Below are 4,404 nucleotides of genomic sequence, written 5' to 3' on the forward strand. Positions count from 1 at the left end.
GTGTGTGTGAGTGAGTGAGTGAGTATAATAGTGTGAGTTTGTGTGAGTGAGTGAGTGAGTATAATAGTGTGAGTTTGTGTGAGTATAATAGTGAGTGAGTATAATAGTGTGAGTGAGTGAGTGAGTGAGAGAGTATAATAGTGTGAGTGAGTGAAATAGTGTGTGTGTGTGTGTGTGTGTGTGTGTGTGTGTGAGTGAGTGAGTGAGTATAATAGTGTGAGTTTGTGTGAGTATAATAGTGAGTGCGTGTGTGTGAGTATAATAGTGTGTGTGTGTGTGTTCAGTGAATTTCCGGCAGTACCCCGGCAGACAGTTGTATTGATTTTTACAGTAAGTTCAGTTATTATTATCGGAACCCATCCGCTCATTCTCACTGCAGGTGAGGTATGTGACGTCACTGGTGGCACGAGCCGCTCTTCAAAATAGCAACTAAATAGTCAAGTTAATGTATAGTTCGCGCGCGCGCACACATATTATATATATTTAGACAGATGCCAGAAGGCGCGCGCGGGTGGACTGTGTGTGGCCGCTTCCGGAATGATCCCCGAGTGACATACAGACCGGAATAAAGGCGCGCGCGGGTGGACTGTGTGTGGCCGCTTCCGGAATGATCCCCGAGTGACATACAGACCGGAATAAAGGCGCGCGCGGGTGGACTGTGTGTGGCCGCTTCCGGAATGATCCCCGAGTGACATACAGACCGGAATAAAGGCGCGCGCGGGTGGACTGTGTGTGGCCGCTTCCGGAATGATCCCCGAGTGATATACAGACCGGAATAAAGGCGCGCGCGCAGTTTGGGACCGAGTGTGTGAAAAAGGCGCGTCACCGCTCCGAGTGAGCGCGCGCTAATCCGCATCCCTGTCCTGCGGATCCGAAACGAATTCCAACAAACCGCGCCTCAATTTCCGCTCTAACGCATTTCAGCAGTGAAATAAACCGCTTAATGCGCGAGACAACCGGAACAGATTAACGGAACATAAAGCACGAGAGAGACACAGAGAGAACAGGCTGTGTGTGTGTGAGTGTGTGTGTATCTATATGAGAGAGATTATGGAAATTCTTACCGGTGGATCCTCGCGAGCACTTTGGCCGCTTCTCTTTTAATCCGGTCAGGTCGGACCTCCATCCTCGCGCCCCCCGGAGCAGACCGGAGCGCGCGCTACTCATTCACTCACTCCTGCCCGCGCACACGCGCCTCTGTTCCCGGTGATCCCTTTAATCCGCACTGTGTCGCACCTGCGCACTGAAGGGCAGCGATACGGGAATCCACAACGAGGTGTGTGTGTGTGTGTGTGAGATCAGAATAAAACCCAGACAGAATAAATCAGTCTCTTGCCCCGTCCTTCACACATCACTGACTTTAAAATAAACTTTTTCTGTTCACCATTCCGCTCACGCTTTTTCTCCACCTAGAACTTAAAAAAATATTATCTACACCTCTAAAATATTTATACAGTAAATACATGATAAAATCATCTTAAAAAAGCAAACAGAACCGTGTTCTGCCTTCTCTGCTAGTTCTTCCAGGCATTTGACATCACTGTGACGTCACTACGACGTCGACTATTTTATTCCATTCGTATATAACAAACAAACACACTGCAGACCGTGAGGGAACCCAAGTGAAGGGTCATCAGGGGTTTATTAAAGAATAACATGACAATACAGGATCTCTCCCTCTCTCTCACACACACACACACACACACACACACAGTTTACAGAGTGACTGAAAGAAGCTCATTCTAAACTGGAATGTGATCAGATGGCTGTATGAAGCCTTTACTCCACTCTGATCTGATTGATCAAGCTCTGGAGAGTGAAGGGCGTGTCAGAGGAAGTTGTTCTGCAGCTCCTGGGCAGAAATTGTTCTGAGAGGAGCAGGGCGAGGTGGGCGAGGTGGGGGAAAAGGTGACGCGAGAGGAGGAGGAGAGAGAGCTGGAGGGACACTGATGATGGAGGGAGTGTCAGAGAGAGAACCGTAACTCACGCTTCCTCTTCCTCTCCCCAGCCCTCGTACCATCCATCCCTCCTTTCGCCCACAACTGTGGAAAACAGGAGGGGACAGTCCACTCACATCCACAGAGGAGTCTGAAAAAGAGAGACCTGTCAGTTCAGATTTGGGAGTCTGTCTCCTGTAACACACACACACACACACACACACACCTGGATCCTGTGCGTGTGCGTACAGTGGTGCTTGAAAGTTTGTGAACCCTTTAGAATTTTCTATATTTCTGCATAAATATGACCAAAAACGTCATCAGATTTTCACACAAGTCCTAAAAGTAGATAAAGAGAACCCAGTTAAACAAGTGAGACAAAAAATATTATACTTAGTCATTTATTTATTGAGGAAAATGATCCAATATTACATATCTGTGAGTGGCAAAAGTATGTGAACCTTTGCTTTCAGTATCTGGTGTGACCCCCTTGTGCAGCAATAACTGCAACTAAACGTTTGCGGTAACTGTTGATCAGTCCTGCACACCGGCTTGGAGGAATTTTAGCCCGTTCCTCCGTACAGAACAGCTTCAACTCTTGGATGTTGGTGGGTTTCCTCACATGAACTGCTCGCTTCAGGTCCTTCCACAACATTTCCATTGGATTAAGGTCAGGACTTTGACTTGGCCATTCCAAAACATTAACTTTATTCTTCTTTAACCATTCTTTGGTAGAACGACTTGTGTGCTTAGGGTCGTTGTCTTGCTGCATGACCCACCTTCTCTTGAGATTCAGTTCATGGACAGATGTCCTGACAGTTTCCTTTAGAATTCACTGGTATAATTCAGAATTCATTGTTCCATCAATGATGGCAAGCCGTCCTGGCCCAGATGCAGCAAAACAGGCCCAAACCATGATACCACCACCATGTTTCACAGATGGGATAAGGTTCTTATGCTGGAATGGAGTGTTTTCCTTTCTACAAACATAACGCTTCTCATTTAAACCCAAAAGTTCTATTTTGGTCTCATCCGTCCACAAAACATTTTTTTAATCGCCTTCTGGCTTGTCCACATGATCTTTAGCAAACTGCAGATGAGCAGCAATGTTCTTTTTGGAGAGCAGTGGCTTTCTCCTTGCAACCCTGCCATGCACACCATTGTTGTTCAGTGTTCTCCTGATGGTAGACTCGTGAGCATTGGCTAATGTGAGACAGACCTTCAGTTGCTTAGAAGTTACCCTGGGGTCCTTTGTGACCTCACCGACTATTACACGCCTTGCTCCTGGAGTGATCTGTGTTGGTCGACCACTCCTGGGGAGGGTAACAATGGTCTTGAATTTCCTCCATTTGTACACAATCTGTCTGACTGTGGATTGGTGGAGTCCAAACTCTTTAGAGATGGTTTTGTAACCTTTTCCAGCCTGATGAGCATCAACAACGCTTTTTCTGAAGTCCTCAGAAATCTCCTTTGTTCGTGCCATGATGCACTTCTACAAACATGTGTTGTCAAGGCAAGTCAAGTCAAGTTTATTTATATAGCACTTTTAACAATAAACATTGTCGCAAAGCAGCTTTACACAATTTGAATGACTTAAAACATGAGCTAATTTTATCCCTAATCTATCCCCAATGATGAAGCCTATGGCGATGGTGGCAAGGAAAAACTCCCTCAGATGACATGAGGAAGAAACCTCGAGAGGAACCAAACTCAAAAGGGAACCCATCCCCATCCGGGCAACAACAGACAACATGACTATAACATTAACAGTCTTACCATAAAGTCAGCTTCGTTGATGCTATAAACCCCCCCAACGGAAACCCGAGCGCAAAACCGTTCACGACAACTGTTGTCCCAAAGTCAGCAAGTCAACTGCAGTCCTAAAGTCAGCAAGTCAACTGCCGTCCCCAGCCACAAAAGTACCACTGCAAGAGTCCAGAGCGTCCTCCAGGCATGACCCCCAACTGTCCACATGGGGCCGCCCTCCACAGGAGCGATGCGATGAGACTCCAAAACAGACACAGGGCACCAGGATGGATCAGGCAGGTCTAAGGAGCAGAAGAGGTCAGCATATCGATCCCAGGACCGACATGTAACTCAGAGGGACAGATTTGGGGGGGGGAGAAGAGAGAAAAAACACAGGTTGTTAGGTATGCCCAATGTCCCCTGAATAAGTGGGAACAGTATATATATTATGCTGAGTACAAGCAGGGACTCCGGCAACTAACTATGACAGCATAACTAAAAGGGGAGAGCCAGAAGGTAACACAGGCATGAGGGAGCCCCGGGACATAAAGCAGCAGCCACTACACCGTCAACAAACTCGAGTGAGCAAGCGAGTGTGGACTGACAGCATCCATACATCCCAGTTTACCAAAATACTCCATGTCTGAGGACCCTCCAGATCTACTCATTTACCTCATAAACACCAATAACAAAAGGCTTGACTAACCAGATGTGTTTTCAG

General features: G+C 46.9%; 1 protein-coding gene across 1 annotated transcript in view; it reads right to left on the reverse strand.

Annotated features, from left to right (window-relative positions):
- The window catches only part of LOC132886201 (vesicular glutamate transporter 1-like), a 116,229-nt gene extending 115,037 nt beyond the window's left edge, over positions 1-1,192 (reverse strand). The window contains exon 1 of the mRNA XM_060920777.1: positions 1,065-1,192. Coding sequence (XP_060776760.1) covers positions 1,065-1,126 — 62 coding nt within the window. The 5' untranslated portion in view covers positions 1,127-1,192. The remainder of the gene's footprint in view (positions 1-1,064) is intronic.
- Between the last annotated feature and the right edge of the window lie 3,212 nt (positions 1,193-4,404).

This window comes from Neoarius graeffei, chromosome 5 (assembly GCF_027579695.1).
Source record: "Neoarius graeffei isolate fNeoGra1 chromosome 5, fNeoGra1.pri, whole genome shotgun sequence".
Taxonomy (NCBI): domain Eukaryota; kingdom Metazoa; phylum Chordata; class Actinopteri; order Siluriformes; family Ariidae; genus Neoarius; species Neoarius graeffei.